Raw genomic sequence first — 16,003 nt, forward strand, 5'->3', positions numbered from 1 at the left:
AGGATTATTATTTGTATTTCTTCATTTAATGAACTTTCATGGAACATCTCATTTGGAAAAATGTTCATTGATACGAAAAGCTTTGCAAAAAATAAACCATTATCATTTTTGGCATCCTGAAATACACGCTCTTTATAGGGAATATATGTGTTTAAAGGATTATTTTGTGGAAATCTTCCTCATTTCTTATGCCACCTTACTTTAGATCCTCACTCCTTAGGCAACTCTTTTACAGTAACGACACAGGTAATAATTGCATTCAAAGTGCAGCGGAAATTGCTCTCCTCTGAAAGTTGAAAACATCTCATCTCGCATCTTTTGCTACGGTAAAAATTTCCACGGGTGGCAAATGACTTAACGCCAGAGTTGACACATTCCTCTGCCGGCGGTGCATTTACACATTTTAAAATATACATGCAGGAGAAGTTTCTTTATGAAGGCGACGTTTTTGCCAGACGCCTCTGTGCCTGGAGTGCATTTTATGTGCACCATAGCAGCTATGGCGTTCACGATTTACGGCGCGAAAAGTGGTTTCGCTGCGATTGCAGCTCTCGCTATAAAATTTAATTTTACTCACTTCTCACCGCGCGGCCGAAGCGACGAGCGCGCGCGTGTGTGGTCTCGATGCTGTCAGGCAGGACATTTACTTCGAATTTTATATTATTTCAATTTTCCTTTCACTACTATATTGATGCGAGTGGGGTGGAACAATGTTGGTTATTGAATTTAAAATGTTTCGCCGAGCGTGGATGGAATATGAAGGGGAATTATCGCTAAAAGCCTGGAGCGTCGCAACCTGCGCAACTTGCCAGCTCCGCGGGTTGCCTATTTTTACTGCCGGCAAAACAAAATGAAAAAATGCGATTGCTTTTACGAAATTAAATCAGAAGTTGTGTCAAGCATTATAGTTATATTTCACGCCCTTGGGCCACAAGTACAGTGATTCCAATTAACGTTAACAGCTGTTTGCTGATTTATTTAGGCGTGCGGCAGCGAACTCACATTATCTCGGCGTTACGCACCCAATCATCGGCTGCAAACAATGCCTCTGCGCGTACGTGCTGCTCGTCGCGCAATTATAATTGACAGGCCAATAAATAGGGCTGAGAGCGCCTCGCAACGACCCCCTTGGGCCAGCTTGGCGTAAATGAGTTGACACATTTAGTGGGACGGCGTCAGTCTCGACGCATTCCAACAGCCACCGCGGCGCCACTCGCCGGCGCCGTAATACGTATCATGGGAGCAAAATTTCGTCTAAAAATTATTGCGTGCAATAAAAAGAGAGATGTATATCTGCAAGACACAGATACGGAACAGGTGCTCGAAATTTGCCAGAGAAATCTGTTCTCCTTTCAGAGGAATAAAATTTAAGACTCGTATCGTGGATTCGAGCTTTCTCATAAAACAAACATTAATTAGAACCAATTATGCCAATTAAAAGGAGAGCACCGTCAACTTTTTTGCATACTCCTGATTTCCAGAAACGATTACTGACTTGCCTCCGCTTGCAGATCTGGTTGCATGCTCTCGCAAGAGTTATACTTATCTCCCATCTTATCTTTCAACGATCGCCTTTATCTCGATCCGTGAATCTCTCCTCGCTTTTATACTTCTCTCTGGCCCCTGTTTTGCATACGCGCGCGCCTGCCACTGCTCTCGGCTCGGAATTCCAGTTCCTTTATATTTCTCTCGCGCAGTTGAACAAAGGAACGCGTTGCCTGCTCAAATATTGACAGCTTTTTATGCAAATAGAAGCGCAGCCAGCCAGCATATTATTACATCGGGCGTCACACCACTTTTGCAGTCGCATTCGCGAGCCATTTGAAATAGGTTTTGGTCTCTTTGATCTTGCACTGCTGCTGTGTTGTGTCCGCGCGCGTTTAATGCGAGTTTGACCGCATGCGGGCGCGCGTCCGCACAATCTCCCCTCGCCGCTCAATGTCACAATTGCGTGACAAACTTTTCCTGTTGTTTGGAAAAGTCAGTGGTTGAGACTCAAATAGCTATTCAATCAGTTTTTCCGCTCAAATCACATTAAAAAAACAACAACATACTAGTCTAAAGAATGAATTTATTTATTCTTCCTCACAATTCTAATAATTTTCAAACGCATTAAAACTACAAAATTTAATTCAATGTGCAAGCAGCTTAGCACTTTTTGTACCAATCATGATCATTGTACTCAGAAGATATTCAATTCTTGTGAGTTGATCTCCGCTGTTTCTGTTTCTGCTTTTCCTCTCTACCAAATGGATGGAAAGGGACGCCTGCGCCTGGCTGCTGAGGGAATCCAGCAGGGTTTCCTGCTGCGCCTGACATAAAATTTAAAGTATAAATATATGGATTTTACTCTCACCACCGCCACCAGGAAAAAAGCCACCACCGCCAGGATATTGTCCGAAGCCTGCAAAGCAAAAGTCAATTCGTAACACAAGTGATACTTTAAACCGATATATACCAGGTTGATAGCCTCCGGGAGGAAAGCCGCCCCCTGGGCCACCTGTGAAGAAAATTGGTAAAAATAAATAAATAATACCTTGTTATTTACCTGGATATTGTCCTCCAGGCGCACCAAATTGTCCACCTTAAAGAGCAAAATCCCAAGATATTTGAAAAAGTTGAATTGCATGTTTAATTTGTATTCCGTTAACCTGGATAGCCTCCTTGCTGTTCACCCGGAAAAAATCCTGGCTGTCCACCTGGAAAGCCTCCTGGTTGTCCTCCTGGAAAACCTCCTGGTGGTCCTCCTGGAAAACCTCCTGGTGGTCCTCCTGGAAAGCCTCCAGGTTGTCCTCCTGGGAAGCCTCCTGGTTGTCCACCTGGAAAGCCCCCTGGTTGTCCTCCTGGAAAGCCTCCTGGTTGTCCACCTGGAAAGCCTCCTGGTTGTCCACCTGGAAAGCCTCCTGGTTGGAAGCCATCAGGACCTGGAAAACCTCCTGCTGGTCCACCTTGACCTGGGAATCCTCCAGGTGGTGGCAGACCAGGTTCAACGCCCCAGAACTGCTTGCCCTTGTCTCCAGAATCTTCCACAGCTTCATCCTGCATCGTAAATTTTGCCTTCTTATTATGGGTGTTGGCTGGAAGGCCAAGGGACAAGCCCAACAGAGTCCCAACTAACTGAAAGCAAATTTTGTTAGGGAATATAAAATCGGTCTAAAAGTGCGCGCTGCTACCAGGAGCGAATATTTTCGTTTCATGGTCGCAATTCAAGTGTGAATTTCGCGGAAATTTTTCCTCATTTTATGTTGTCTGCACGAAACACGTCAACCTTTCGAGGGAAATGCTGCGTGGCTTGATATTTTTGTTATCAGTTCGCGACACCAATCACGAGTCGCACAAAAGGAACTATATGTTTTAAAAAGTGACAGCGCACTTCCATCGGCAAGAAATTTGTCGGAAAAAATTGATAACAAAAAAGCGCTTCCTCTATAATTAAAATATTAAGATAGGAGAGAGCAAGTCTTTTTTTTCTTTCAACAAGTTGATATTCGTGAAACACCAACGCATTTATTGTATTTTATTTATGGGGAATTTTGACAGCCTTTTAATTGATTTGCTTCCGTATCATATCAACACATATTCACGATTATTTATTGTTCTTATTATGCAACATTTCACACCTAAAACCGCTTATGATAGAGTTCCAACTTTCCACTAATTTTGAAGGACTTTATGATGCGCCAAAATTTGCAGCCCTGTGCAAACAGTTAATCAGGCGCTCTTCATTTTTTTAATTAACTTTTATGAATTAACTGTGCTGCACATTTCATGGTTGACTTAACATTAATTGTTTTTTGTGACCATTTCCTTTTCATTTTTTGCCTTTAATCTTGAGCATCAGTACAAAGCAAGGGACAACACTAAAACTCACTTAAAATCTGGCAGAGGGAGGAAATACCGTGCCACCGAACAGTCTTTCAGTGCGGATTGCATAATATCGTTCCACACTTTCAAAAAGCGAAAGTCAAACACGTTTTTTCTTATTTGGTACAGGCCACCGCGGCTGCTGGATCCTCGTCTAGGATGCTGTGCGGATTGTCACTGTGGTACTTGCACCCCATGCTCATTAGTATTTGTTTTTTTTTTAAATAAATCCATTTTTATATGTTTGGGGCCGAAAGAAGAGAGTTGGTGATTTTTACTTTGACCGGAATCAGTTTCTCAAGGCAGCTCTGTTGCCACCGGCTGGTTTACGAGATAAAGGAACATGAGCTTGGGCCGTCGTTCAATTCAATTAAAAATTATTTTTATTCTATTTGGTCCGAAATATTTGCAATTAGTATTGTATAATGCATCGAAACATAATTCTAAAAAATAGCTCAAAATTATGTTAATCTTAGTGTCGTTAATCCATTGTATTTACCTTCTGACAAAAAGAAAGTGTAAGCGACCAATCTGGAACTAAAATGGTTTAAAACTGTTAATCCTATTATAGAACAAAACACAATGGATGGTTTAGTTAATACTTCAAGTGTATACTTTGCTCTCAGACCTCTATTAATATTGCGTAGTTGTTTAAAGTGGTAATAAAGTATTGTTATAATAATATAGAACTTGCTTCTTGACGAACTAAAAAAACCTCAGAGGAAAAAATGAAATTGTGAGGAGCAAAAGAATCAAAACGTGGCTTCTATCCTTGAACTAGATTTCGATTATTTGATTTGTTTCATTGTATATATTTTTTGACACTCTGTTTTTTTTTGTGAAGAAACAAAACCACCTTTTTTACCTACTTGTATAATAATTATGCTTCGATTATAAGTTAAACAAAAAGCACCAGCCGATAATAATTACTCATTGGATTGATTAATGTTCGTAAATAAATGTATGTTTTCCAAAATTAAGTTTATTTTTATTTATTTTTCCCTCATTACAGGTTTTCGCTCATTCGTCCTTCCCGCCGCACGGTCACAACTTCAGTGAGGTGTATAGTTCAACAGTTGGCCGCAAGGTTGGGAGCGCTGGTCTTGTCCCTTAACAGATGACGAAGTGGGCAGGGCATGTGAATTTGCAGTTAGAATTGTTTACACGTCGGTCATCGGCCTGGACTAGCCCTTGGTGGACGTAGCAGGGCCCCTGAGGCCGCCATGTACTACCCCGTGGGCTGGCCGCGGGTGCTCAAACTGCCCCGGCGGCTGCTTTCGATCCGGCAAGTGGTCAACAACCGGGACAAGCTGCTCTACGCCGTCCTGTCAGACGACAGCCTCTCCATTTGGTTTTGCACGGTAGAAGAAAATTATTATTATTTGCCCTATTTTACAAGAAAGTCAACCCTTGTTCTCAGCCCTGCCTGCCCATCGTGACACACCGACGCGATGCCCACAATGTGGAGCAAGTGGGCTCGAACCTGCTGGTGCAGTGGAGGCCCGACTCGAGTATGCTGGTTGTCGCTGTAAGATTTCTTTCATAAAGGGATTATAATTTTTACTCTTCACGGATGCCTTATACAATGCTGAGAAGTGGACATTAAGGCTCACTATGAAGCAAAATTAAATTTTATTTGTAGATATTAGGAAAGTAATCATCATGTCTTGTGGGGTCTTAATTAATAATGTTTTTGTTTCTACACTTTTAAAGGTTGTAAATATGGGACTAAACATAGAGCATAATTTGGATATATATTTATTTTCTAATGACGAGGCTTGTTTCCAGACGTCCAAGGGCCACCTTTTGTTCTATGGGTTGTCCGTGTCGTCCGATTTCAAGGGTTTGTACGAGCAGCAGGACTCGCCGAGTCCCAACCTGCGCAGGGAGAGTGCCGAGCTTTATGTCAAAGAGGTTATACCCGCCCTTATGCTTACGCCTGTGAGTCCGCGGCTAGTATGTTCACGCTTTGGCTGCAAGTTTTTGCTTGACATTCCATTGCATTAAATACGAATTTGAAATATTCACAGGACTTCGCAGTGGATGTGAGCGCTGGTATCGCCAGCATCGTTTGCATTCGTGACGAGCTGATGGTGTCGACGACTAAGGGCCACGTCCTCAGGTACAGGTGGGACGGTTCCATGAACAGGGACTATTGCCTTGACCTGCGTAGAGTGCCCTTCTGCATTGACCAACAGGTTTCAAAGGGTAGATATTTAACAATGGGGGTTTTAAGATTGTGTGCTGAAATTGTTGCTCTTCTAGCTGAGCCGATCACTGACGATATTACCTTTATTTCCGAAATCGAATACTCGCCACTGGTTGGTGGGTTCGCTGCCGTCCTGAATGATGGTAGGGCGGCTTTCTTGACCGCTTACTCCTTGCAGTTTGATCCAAACGTATGTATCCATTTATTTAATGATTTTAAAAAATAATCTATGTTCTTGCTGATAAAATTCTTTGATTTTGCAGCAAGTACAAGGAATTTGGGCACAGGGTCTTGAAGATGCAACTTGTGCCGCTCTCAACCACAAGCACAGACTGATCGCGTTTGGCCGTAAAAAGTGAGTCAATTTCATCCTTGAAATTTCATATTTTATTTCCGTCCCTGTACAATTTATTACAAATTAGAAAAGGCAACAAATCTTGCTTAAAACTTTGTTGTGTTGGGAAGCGCGCGAGTTGGAAGCAAGCGAGTTTTTTTCATTAATTCAGAGCCATCTTTTTTATTGTTGATTGCTTTTCACGCTGCTGCGTTTATTACAAATTATGAAAGGCAACACATCTGACTGATCAGCAATATTTCAATTTCTTGGTTTTTTATTGTTTGAGTTTTCTGTCAACAATTTTTAAAGAACGTAGTAGATATTGACTTTTAAAAGAATTTAAAGATATTTTTCCATTTATTATCATCATCACTTCTTGCTTCATGCCATGATAAAAAGGATACTATAGTGTTGCCTAATGATTGAGAGAAAGCTGTTTTTTTTTCAATTTCTGACATCACTTATATGGAATGCCACAAGCCTTAATAGCAAAATTACAGAAAATATTTTGGATTATAAACCAACTCTCTCGAGCCTGACGGAGTGCATTTTTAGTTCGCAGTGCATTGTGTACTGCGTGGACGAGGTGACTGGTGGGCTAGAGGTGAGCCACCAGGTGGTGCTTTCGAGCAAAGACTTCCCCGGGGCGCCGGGCGCAGTAACATGCATGCGATGGACTCCAGATGGCTGCGCGCTGGCTGTTGCCTGGCAGGGTGGCGGCATCTCACTGTGGAGCACGTTCGGCTCGCTGCTCATGTGTTCCCTGGCGTGGGACCACGGCCTCAATGCGCCCATGTCCAGGATGCGCGTCTCCTCAATGGACTGGGCCTCCGAGGGCTATCAGTTGTGGATGGTCGAGAAAGCCGAGCCGCAAAACCGTCTCCTCCAGATGGACATGGTCAAGAGCCCGCAGACCGTCAACCCTTGCATGGTGAGCCCTGACACTGACACACGTCAAAATGCAGAAAAAAATATTTTTTGTTAATTAGCAAAGCTCTGATAAGTTTCCTTTTTCTACAAAATTTAAGGCTACGTTTATCGAGGTGCTTATGCAGTGATTTAATTCCCCTGATTTGCAGAGTCAGCACGGGCAAGTGCATTTGCAAGGCGACGATCGGCTGCTAGTGCACCTGGGTGACTCGCGGGCCAAGGCGTATAAGCCAAGTGTCTCACCTGTGTCCGTCGACGCGTCGCCGCAGTCGGCGCCTGACTCAGCTGCCTTCACGGCTAGCAAGCAGTGGGTCGTGGTCACCATTCCACACACATATTCGTCCACTAACTGGCCGATCAGAGTAATTACTAAAGTCTCGCCTGTGATTGGTCCTGATTGGTGTCTTGATTTCAGTATTCTGCCGTCGACGCTGAGGGTCAAAACGTGGCAATCGCCGGTAGAACAGGGTTTGCTCACTACTCGCTGTTGCACCGGAAGTGGAAGCTATTTGGAAACGAGACGCAGGAGAAGGATTTTGTCGTAACCGGAGGCATCCTCTGGTGGCATTCATACATTATTTTAGGCTGCTACAACCTCGTCCAAAGCCGAGATGAAGTGAGTGTTGTGTTGTCTTTTAATACATTTTTAGACTTCAGTTAATTTCGCCTCTTGCAGATCCGAATTTACCCTAAAGAGACTCGGCTGGCAGACAACTTTGCCAAGATTGAAAAGGCCGATGCGCAAGTGCTGATTTTGAATTCGTTTCGAGACCGGCTCGTCACTTTCTGCTCTGACAGTTTGATTACCATCTACAGTCTAGTGATGCAACAAGGTAATGCTTAATCTCATGCCTCTTGTGAAATATCAATTTTTTATCTACCAAAACTCCTTTTGCATTGGAATTTGCTCTTTTATGATTTTGCAATTGAAAGATCTAATCTTTGCTTCAATCCTGGAAACATGCTAAAATTTTATTGCTTTGATTTGGGAGAAAATTAAAACCTTCCAGTCAAGTCCTAACAAAATCGCATTCATTCACTCATTCATTTTTGCTAGTGTCAAGCTACTAACTTTTGTTTCAAAGGTTCAAACAACGTCGACCTGGTCCACCTGCAGGCCATCGACATCAACGCTCTGTGTGTGCATCCAGCCTGCGTTGTGTCCATCACGTTGACGTGCCTGCGCACAGAGAGCTGCGTTGGCAACAAGCGGGAGCAGGCTGAGAGTTTGATTGTCAATGTCAGCGGCCGGCTGCTGCTCGTGCAGCAGGTCTGCGCCTCCCCTGAAGGAGAGAACAGCAGCACTACCCTGGTTTGTTAACCATCTTTGATAATTTACCGTTGGATTTTTCCTGTCCAATGTTGAGTTTATTTTGCTGTTTCTTTGTATCTCTTTGTGCGATTAAAGGGATTGAAAAGAGAACAATCATGCTATGGCAAATTTTTATGAAAAGGAAAAATTTTCTCTTGCACACACTTCGAGCCACTTTTTTCATTATGTCTTGTGCAATTTTCTTTAATTTCAGTGCACACCGACTGTATTGGCGTCCTGCGTCGAAAGCGTGTGGATGCCGATGAAAAGCAAGCGTGACAAGCCCCACCTGACTGAGGCTCTGTGGCTTTATTGCGGAGCTCACGGCATGCGAGTGTGGCTGCCTCTTTTCCCCAGAGACGGTGACAAAGCCCACACTTTTATGAACAAAAGGATAATGCTCCCGTTCCAACTTAGGATATATCCTCTCGGTAAATTTAGTTCGAAAATAGCATTGATAGTGTGGGGATAATTTCCTGCAAAATTATTAATTGCCAACTGTAGGTATGCATTGACTTATTCTGATATCTTGCAGCCATACTGTTTGAAGATGCTATAATACTCGGTGCTGAAAATGACACGGTGCTATACAGCTCTGATTCTTCGTCGTACTTTTCTCTTCCATTCTGCCTGATTCAAAGAACGGTGCGTGAAAGTCTTCAATTTTTCCATTCCCGTGCTAACTTGCTGAAAACAGAGTCAAGTCTATCTGCACCAAATCTTGCGGCAGCTGATTCGAAGGAACCTTGGCTCCCACGCTTGGGAAATCGCTAGATCGTGCACAAACCTGCCCTATTTTCCACACGCACTGGAGCTTTTGCTGCACGAGGTAGGTTCAAAATCACTCGTTTTAGCCTGAATGTGAACACCAAACAATTCAGAGGTTATTTGAACCAGAATAGAATGAGGGAAAGTGTGGCTGTTTAGTGGTTCAGCGCACTTTCAATATTTCTGCATCGCGGATATTTATTTTTTGTGCCAAAAGGTGCTGGAGGAGGAGGCGACCAGCAAGGGACCCATTCCAGACGCGCTGTTGCCCAGTGTAGTCGCGTTCATCCGGGAGTTCCCGGTCTACCTGCAGACGGTTGTGCAGTGTGCGCGCAAGACTGAGGTCGCCCTCTGGCCCTACCTATTCTCAGCGGCTGGTAAGCCGAAGGAGCTGTTCCAGCACTGCCTGCAGAAGGAGCAACTAGAGACTGCTGCCTCCTACCTCTTAATCCTGCAGGTTTGTACTCCATCATGACCTTTATCTTATAACTCACTTTAACCTTGTTTCTAGAATCATAAACGCCTGAACGTATGATTTAAATACTTTTTTCTAAATTTGAAATTATTTACATAATTCTGACAAATGGTTAATAAATTTAATTGACAGAATTTGGAGCCGAGTGTGGTCAGTCGGCAGTATGCGACTCTTTTGCTGGACACTGCGCTGCAGCACAACAAGTGGGAGCTGGCCAAGGATCTCGTTAGATTCCTTCGTGCTATCGGTAAAGTATTGAGTCAAATATAGTTACCGTTTATATATTGCTAAATCTGGCAGAATGAAAACTAGAAAATAAAATCTCGTGGATTTTGGTCTGTTATATACCTTCCATTTGATGCCATTATTTTATAATAAAGAGTCAAAGAGAGAAATTCATGAAGAAATCAACAGTTCTGAATTTCTGAGATCAGATTGCATAGGTGCATTTTTTTAAATTGGCCATTTTTGTGGAAAAAACTATATGACATTATAAAATAGGATTTTTGGAACATGTTGGTCTTGCATGTTTATTTTCCTAGCATCAGCCAGGAGATAATAGCCAAGTTTTTTAAATTAATTCAAATCAAACCGCTTAGCACTTTAATTTTTTTCATTGGAGTAAACATGATCATATAGCTATAATAATGGCTGTTGTCACGCAGATCCCAACGACGTAGAGTTGCCTCGACAGCCGATGCTGGCGGCAAGCAAGTACGGGATGGCGCAGTCTCCGCCAGTGAGCCCTCACGAGGAGGACCTGTCGCTGGTGCTGGGTACGCTGCAAGTGGCGCGAAGCCGCACGTACAGCGCGACGGCGGCGGCGGTAAACACGGCCAAGGTGCCTGACGCAACGAGCAACTCGAATCCTGGCACTGGCTCGCCGCACCCGAAGAAAACGGAGGTGCTGTTGCGCTCGAGCAGCAGTGTTGGCGAGGCCAGCAACCACAACACGGCCAGTGGCGTCGCCGGCAGCGGCGGCCCCGGGACGTCGCGCACGCGGAAGAAGTCGGCGCCGTCTGGCCGTCGTGACAGCACGTCGAGCAGCGCAGCTGCCGAAGATTTCTTCATTGACACCATCCTGCAGCGGCACGCGTGCCGCCTGCTCACCGACAAACGGCTGCGCGATCTCGGCCAGTTTGCCGCACACCTTGACTTCCATCTCGTCACATGGCTCTCGTCTGAGCGGCACCAGGCGGCTCGCGTCGATGACTTTGTCGAGACGCTGCGACACCTGCACCAAGATTTCAGCTGGCCCTACCCGGCCGGTGCTATCAACTTCCAGGTAAAATTTAAACTTTGAAATTGCTTCTACCATAATGGAATGGAGCATCTCCTAGGCTGACATTGCCATATAATTTTTGGCACATCCTGTTAAATAAGAACATTACATAACTTCGAAAATCTCAAGAGTATGTTTCAAGCATTTTAGGAGAGATAATAACTGCTTTTAAGCTGAAAACTGTGTTTTTAATATTCATAAAAACGTTCTTGCGCTTTCCGAAAAAATTAATTACTTTAAAGTATTATAAATAAAAATTTATTGCGAAAAAGTCTGTCCAAATTTCAAATGGCAAAAATGGAGCTAGGTCACTCAGATATTCATATATATTAATTAATTTAAAATAACCATTATTGGATGAAAACTGACTTCACAAGCCGATTTTAATTGAATTAACATGTTAAATCCTTTAAAAACCTCTCTTGCATAGACCTTCATATCACGCTAACTTGACTAAAATGTTCACCTTTCTATCATTGAAGAAAGGATTCATTGATTAAAACGTAGCTTGCTAATAATGTTCTTGAATTAATGATTATTTAAAACCTAGTTGGTTGAAATAACAAAATAACCAGATACATTTTTGAAATTTTTATTTGCTGTTGATTACATTTCATATTTATCCAATCCGTTTCTGATAATTCAGACAAAAAAGCGACCAATTGCAAGGAAATTTTCTACGCAGGGGTACCCTCCGCTTCCGTCTCAAGCGACGACGAGGAAGACGTCCGGCTCAGGCTCGTCGGGTCGCTCGTTCCCCGCGTCGCCCAGCGTGGAGGATCGACTGAAGCTGTTGACGCTCGACATCCTCAAGGGCAATCATGGCCGCGTGCACGACTCTGGCTACATCAGCAACACCAGCACCAACCCCATTCCGCCGTCATGGGGTCAGAACGTGTCCACCGACTCGAGCATGCACACCGTCGAGGCGAGATTGCAACCACACCGCGGACAGGGTCAGTTTTTGGTTTGGTTCTCATATTTCCCTTTAGTAACATTTTCTTTTAATCTTGTTTCAGGTGGCAGCTTTTTGAGTGAGGAGAGCTCGTCCTACATGGGAGAGGAAAGAGACAACGTTGACGAACAAGTGCAAAGTCCTGGCTGGGCGACCACTCCAGAAGGGGAACACTTTGCTCAGGACCACTCATCCGGCAGAGTCCCAGCAAGGGAGGAGGTGCAGTTGAGGTACAACTCTAAAGATCCAAGTTGAATTTAGTCTTAACTTCCGAGTGTCTCAGGTACCTGCTGCAGCTGTTCGTTGAAGCTGGCTGCCTTGAGTGGGCACTTGTGCTGTCGATTCTGCTACGAGACGCCATGGCCGTGCTGCGCACCATCTTTGCGGCCCGGACCGCCGACCAGTCCATCGAGGTCGTCAGACGTTTGAAAGATGGACTTGAGGCTCTGATGTCCTGGAGCAACACTCAGTGGTATAAAATTTGTTTACTCTTGCGTAGAATTAGTCATCTTAACTGTCTTAAAGTAGTCAAACAATCAGCGTAAACGCTTGAATGTAAAATATTTTTGAGGGCTTTAGTTGGAATTAATTTTAAGCGTACCGACGTTTTTTCTGGTATAAATAACTTCCCTTCACCTTATAAAGCACAGTTTTTGTTTTCAGTAGATGACAAACAATTTATACTTGTATAATTTTCTGTTTGGTGGGTGCATGCTGCTTAATTATATATCCACACACTATTTTTATTTCTTTTCATGGTAGTGTTGATTTTAGGAACATTGTTTTCTTTGAAGACCTGTTAACATTTTGCTTGAAATACAACCCATGCACATTTACCATATAATTTTTCCGCAAAGTGAATTTTAAATAAATTCTCTGTTCTAATTGTTTGGAAAATTTGTGTCATGCCTTTCCTTTGATTAAAGTTGGCCTTATTTATTTTCAGTTATGGCTACCGGGGTTTCATGATGGCGATCCAAAATCAGATCCAGGTGCTGAGCAAGATCCTCAGCAGCGCACCAAGGGTGAGCGCCGAGAACGTCGCCACCCCGGCTATCGTCGTCCCCACCGCAGGTACGAACCTTTTGAACAAAACTACGGTCGCGGCGCCATCCGCGTCACCGCATTCAGAGAGCCTGATGGCCGCGCAGCCGGTCAAGCCGACACTGGGCAAGCTGAGGCTCGTGTCAGCGCCGTCCTCCTCCTCCGTGTCCCCGAACGGCTCCAGCCTTGACTCGCTGGAGGAGGAGACCGCGGAGGAGGCACTGCAGCACGCCGAGCACCCTGACTCGAACACCGGAGAGGTGGTCGAGGAGGGCGGGTGCGTCATCTCGTAGACGCTGTGCTTTTATTGAGGATGTGTGCCGTGGGAATTCAATGCTGACCATAGGATTATTCAGTGTAAATAACAAAATTTACTCGGACAATGTCAATTTTGAGCTCTCAATAATGTCAATTGATTCACAGATCCAAAAGCTAGTGAAATTTGACTTCTTTTACCTATTTGGTCAATTCCCTACCTGTTAAATGAATGGCATGCATCCTCTTTAAACCGTTTATAGAACAGATTTTAACGCAGCCTGAGTACAAAACAAATCGGTTTCGCTGTGCCAAAAGTTGACTTGATTTCTGCACTGTTGCAGGGAAACACATTATTTGTACGCTCTCTTAACTTATTCCTGGTTGATATTGTTTTGCTTGGCGCTTTCTCATCTCTCAAATTTTCGATTGAGCGTCTGACGTAGTTTTCATTCATTTAGTTCCTCGAAAAACAATGTTATGATAATTATTACTGTTAGTCAATAAATCTAGGATGGACATGTTCAAAGAGTGATTTAAATTTTCAGATGAGAGCAATATTCGCAAATTCTTGGGTGTCTTGTCTTTGAGACGGTTTACCTTCTGAGTTTCCAGTAAGACAATTTTTTAATTAATATTCCTATCATTCTCATTCGTCTCACTCAAAGCTTGCGTCTTTTCTCTGTCGCTCACAATCAGTTTTGTGTTTTCTCTGTGTTCCACATATTGATTGGATATCTCTTATTAAAATAGTAATTTATTTCCAGTGCAATATATTAAAGACGGCCCACTTGAATTTACGACGGTAACTATTACACGATATTTAGATTGTAAGTCAATATTTCGGTGAAGCAAGCAAGTGTACAAGTCAATGGTATTATTATTCCAGCTTGCCTCACCGCATGTTGTTTGCTATAAAAATGTTGCTAACCTTCTAACCAGATTTAAATGTTCATGTTGTTCAAGTTTTGTAAAAAATGCTCACAATTTCACTAAATCCCGATTTTCGATGTGAAAACACGATTTATCCATGCAAACTCATTCAATGGAAAAATAAACCATATTTTTGCATAGAAACCACGTACGCCCTTTTTTCTTGAAAAATGTGACCCCTAGCTATCATACTTTTTTTGTTTGTTTGTTTGCACCAATTATTGGCTGTCTCGATTGTTGAAATACCGCATTTTCAAAATGGAATCGGATGAAGCAACGGTGGAGGAAGTCAGAAAAGAAGCGAGGCTTTCTGCAAATGAGGAGAAGCGCGCTCGTTTCGTAGTGCCCGTGCAATTTGAGTGCGAAATGAGGGAACGACTCGAGGGCATGATGCAAGTGGTTGAAAGTGAACTCGACGACTTGGTTCTGGTTGCTAAGGCAACTTTGGTTGGTGAATTTTGGATGAGCGTGTATCGTTGGTCATGATTTTTTTTCGTAGGACACCTGCAAAGAGTGGCATACCACCAAATACTGGGACTTGTTCCGCGTTATGCAGAAAATGGTACTTGCTGACAAAATCCAAGGTCTGTGGAAAAGCCTATCAATTTTAATGTTTTAAATGTGATACATGCCGAGATAATCGCATTGTGAGCGCGCATGCTTTCTTGTTATGTGAAAATATGAGCGATGTAGGTCATGGCTTGAGTGCGGGATTATTTTTTGCTCCTACAATTTGACTTGCATAGCACTTTACGATTCCTTTCGAATTGCTCTCTGCACTTCTGCAGTCGGACTCGCACTTGTTGGTTATTAGAATGCCTGAAATTTGAGTTGTTTGCTATCAGGGGGTAGCATATCTCGAAAGAAGGGGACTGAAAAAAAAATTGAAAAATGCTATGTTAGGTGAACATGCGCGCTCTTATAAAATTTTGTTTTCGACTGTGTTGACTCGCATCTGTTGTTCTCAGAGATATTCCCTAAATTAGATGAGTATGCAAATGAGACCGAGGCTTTTGACGACTTGCAGAATCGCTCAAGGAGGGTGCAGGAGTTTTATCAGATTGATAATTTGGCAGCCTATTTCCAATCTGTATCTTCAGTTGCAGATTTTGAACAAGTATTAAGCTCGTAATTTAATGCCATTTTAAATCTTTAAATTTTGGGCCATTCGTTATAGCTACCAGCCGAAGGAGAGGCTGCTGCTGAAGAACCTTGTGCTGTATGCTTTGACTTCCCAGCTTTTTTAAATATTTTGACTTTTTCTTGCAATTTTTATAGAGCCTGCCATTCAGGCGTCATACAATTAGTCAGATCTCCAATTACTACGAGAATAAGGAGCCAATTTCAGAAACATGCAGGCGTGACACTTGGTGCGGACCTCACAATCAGACTCAAAAGAGACGAAAGTCCGAGGCAATGCCAAAATCTAGTCTCTCCGTGATAGATGACGACAACAAAGGACTTGTGATAATCGGGACGGGATTCAAGCCGGAAACGATGACCAAAAGCGTGGACATGCTGAACGCAGCTCCCAACCCTCAAATAATTAAATCACCGGAGAGTGAGGAGCAGGAGGAAGGATTAATTTCATAAATTTCAAATAAAAAAAGACGTATGTTTTTTTTAAATGCGTTTTTAG

At 43.2% G+C, this 16,003-nt stretch overlaps 3 protein-coding genes across 9 annotated transcripts; 2 read left to right on the forward strand and 1 right to left on the reverse strand.

The window, feature by feature from the left end:
- Positions 1–2,053: 2,053 nt before the first annotated feature.
- On the reverse strand, positions 2,054–3,297 carry LOC135934092 (uncharacterized). 4 transcript variants are annotated; one of them, XM_065475613.1, is made up of 6 exons: positions 3,174–3,297; positions 2,652–3,117; positions 2,549–2,584; positions 2,459–2,500; positions 2,357–2,404; positions 2,054–2,277 (listed from the first exon to the last, which is right to left on the reverse strand). In XM_065475613.1, exons 2-6 carry the CDS (start codon positions 3,036–3,038, stop codon positions 2,194–2,196), a joined length of 597 nt encoding a protein of 198 aa, XP_065331685.1. In that variant the 5' UTR covers positions 3,039–3,117; positions 3,174–3,297; the 3' UTR covers positions 2,054–2,193. The 4 variants fall into 4 exon arrangements, with proteins under 4 accessions (XP_065331685.1, XP_065331684.1, XP_065331683.1 ...); XM_065475612.1 differs by having other exon boundaries at positions 2,054–2,303; XM_065475611.1 differs by having other exon boundaries at positions 2,054–2,306.
- A 1,671-nt stretch (positions 3,298–4,968) lies between these two features.
- On the forward strand, positions 4,969–14,511 carry Rich (Guanine nucleotide exchange factor subunit Rich). Of its 4 annotated transcripts, XM_065475604.1 has the most exons (23): positions 4,969–5,225; positions 5,285–5,392; positions 5,653–5,805; positions 5,895–6,072; positions 6,130–6,263; positions 6,337–6,428; positions 6,966–7,341; positions 7,490–7,702; positions 7,756–7,956; positions 8,017–8,173; positions 8,426–8,652; positions 8,867–9,083; positions 9,188–9,297; positions 9,350–9,481; positions 9,638–9,877; positions 10,028–10,142; positions 10,561–11,180; positions 11,824–12,133; positions 12,197–12,362; positions 12,416–12,604; positions 13,079–13,206; positions 13,980–14,045; positions 14,199–14,511. In XM_065475604.1, the coding sequence occupies exons 1-22, from the start codon at positions 5,088–5,090 to the stop codon at positions 14,036–14,038; spliced, it is 4,263 nt and encodes a 1,420-aa protein (XP_065331676.1). In that variant the 5' UTR covers positions 4,969–5,087; the 3' UTR covers positions 14,039–14,045; positions 14,199–14,511. The 4 variants fall into 4 exon arrangements, with proteins under 4 accessions (XP_065331676.1, XP_065331675.1, XP_065331673.1 ...); XM_065475603.1 differs by having other exon boundaries at positions 13,980–14,511; XM_065475601.1 differs by having other exon boundaries at positions 13,079–14,511.
- Positions 14,512–14,580: 69 nt separating this feature from the next.
- On the forward strand, positions 14,581–15,986 carry LOC135934090 (uncharacterized). The gene is made up of 5 exons (XM_065475608.1): positions 14,581–14,811; positions 14,864–14,948; positions 15,333–15,481; positions 15,542–15,583; positions 15,643–15,986. Exons 1-5 carry the CDS (start codon positions 14,623–14,625, stop codon positions 15,955–15,957), a joined length of 780 nt encoding a protein of 259 aa, XP_065331680.1. The 5' UTR covers positions 14,581–14,622; the 3' UTR covers positions 15,958–15,986.
- The last annotated feature ends 17 nt before the right edge of the window (positions 15,987–16,003 follow it).

This window comes from Cloeon dipterum, chromosome 1, assembly GCF_949628265.1.
Source record: "Cloeon dipterum chromosome 1, ieCloDipt1.1, whole genome shotgun sequence".
NCBI lineage: Eukaryota > Metazoa > Arthropoda > Insecta > Ephemeroptera > Baetidae > Cloeon > Cloeon dipterum.